Source organism: Chaetura pelagica, unplaced genomic scaffold (assembly GCF_000747805.2).
Source record: "Chaetura pelagica isolate M959 unplaced genomic scaffold, ChaPel_1.0 scaffold686, whole genome shotgun sequence".
NCBI lineage: Eukaryota > Metazoa > Chordata > Aves > Apodiformes > Apodidae > Chaetura > Chaetura pelagica.
In genome coordinates this window covers 1-1161 of record NW_009953594.1, presented here as the reverse complement: position 1 = coordinate 1161, position 1161 = coordinate 1, and the positions used below count along the sequence as shown (strand labels likewise).

Genomic DNA, 1161 nt, shown 5'->3' with positions numbered 1-1161 from the left:
CCCCCCCGAGATGTCCCCAAGGGGATTCAGCATGATTCTGGAGTCACAGCAACTGGGTGTGGGGAAAAGAACCCTAATCCTTCTCCCCAAGCCCAGCTCTTGCAGTGCCCCTCCCTCGAGTCCCTCCAGCTGTGCCCAGCTGCTGCAGGAGGGAGCAGGTATTAGTGCAGGAGCCATCTGCTCTGGAAGTGGATGATCCGCTGGGAATTGGCCAATGAAAGCCTATTAAACACACCAGGAAGCACCCAGTTGGTGATCCCTCCTTGCCCCCGCCCAGGCAGCAGAAATTAAATCACAGCTCAGCCTCCCCAAAAGCTGAGGAGCCCACACGAGGGTCAAGGGCACAGCCAGAGGAGCATCACCTGTGTCCACCAGCCCAGTGTCCCCAGCCCGATGTCCTCCAGCCCTGTGTGTCCCCCCCCAGTCCCATGACCTCTGGCCCTGTGTCCCCCAGGCCTGTGTTCCCCCATGGAAATGATGATAGACACAAGGTGGCTGCAATTCTCCATGTCACAGCTTTGTGTAGGACAGGGAGGACTGGATGGAGGCAGGAGGGGACACATCACGGGGCCAGGAGGGGGACGCAGTCCCCAGGTCCCAGCCAAGGGCCACCAAGTTACAGACGGCCCTGGAGTGACTGGAGCAGTGTCTCCAGCTGCTCGTCCAGGGACAGCTCATCTCCATCGTTGGTGATCACCCAGTCAAAGGCCACTCCCTGGTCCAGGCCACACTCAGATTCCGCGTCGTCCACTCCTGGGGAGGAGCAGAGCACGGTGAGGCCCCCACAGCCGGGCAGGATCTGTCCATCCATCCTGCTCCAGCCTCATCCCCCTGGAGCTGGGGGGCTTCACCTAACACCTCTGGCTCCCACAGCCAAGGGATGGTGGTGGAGGCCATGGAACCAGGCCAGGGGGTGACCGCAGTGCCACGGAGCAGCCACGGTGCCAGCACAGCCCCAGTTCAGTGCTCTGCTGGGGGAGCTCAGCGCTCGCTCACCGGCAACGAAGACCCAGTCCCTCCTCTTCCTTGTCTCCTCGCTGGCCACGACCCGCACGGTCTGCACCACGTCCCCGTACACGTCCCGGAACCACTCCACGTCCGAGAGGCGCCGCGCGTCGCTCACCACCTGCAGGGGGGCTGCGTCAGGGCCATCCCCACACC

At 63.0% G+C, this 1161-nt stretch overlaps 1 protein-coding gene across 1 annotated transcript; it reads right to left on the bottom strand.

Annotated features, from left to right (window-relative positions):
- Positions 1–616: 616 nt before the first annotated feature.
- On the bottom strand, positions 617–1134 carry PMVK (phosphomevalonate kinase; the record flags this gene model as incomplete). The annotated part of the gene is made up of 2 exons (XM_009999780.1): positions 617–753; positions 997–1134. Coding segments are annotated over 2 exons (275 nt in total), but the record flags the coding sequence as incomplete, so codon positions are not given.
- Between the last annotated feature and the right edge of the window lie 27 nt (positions 1135–1161).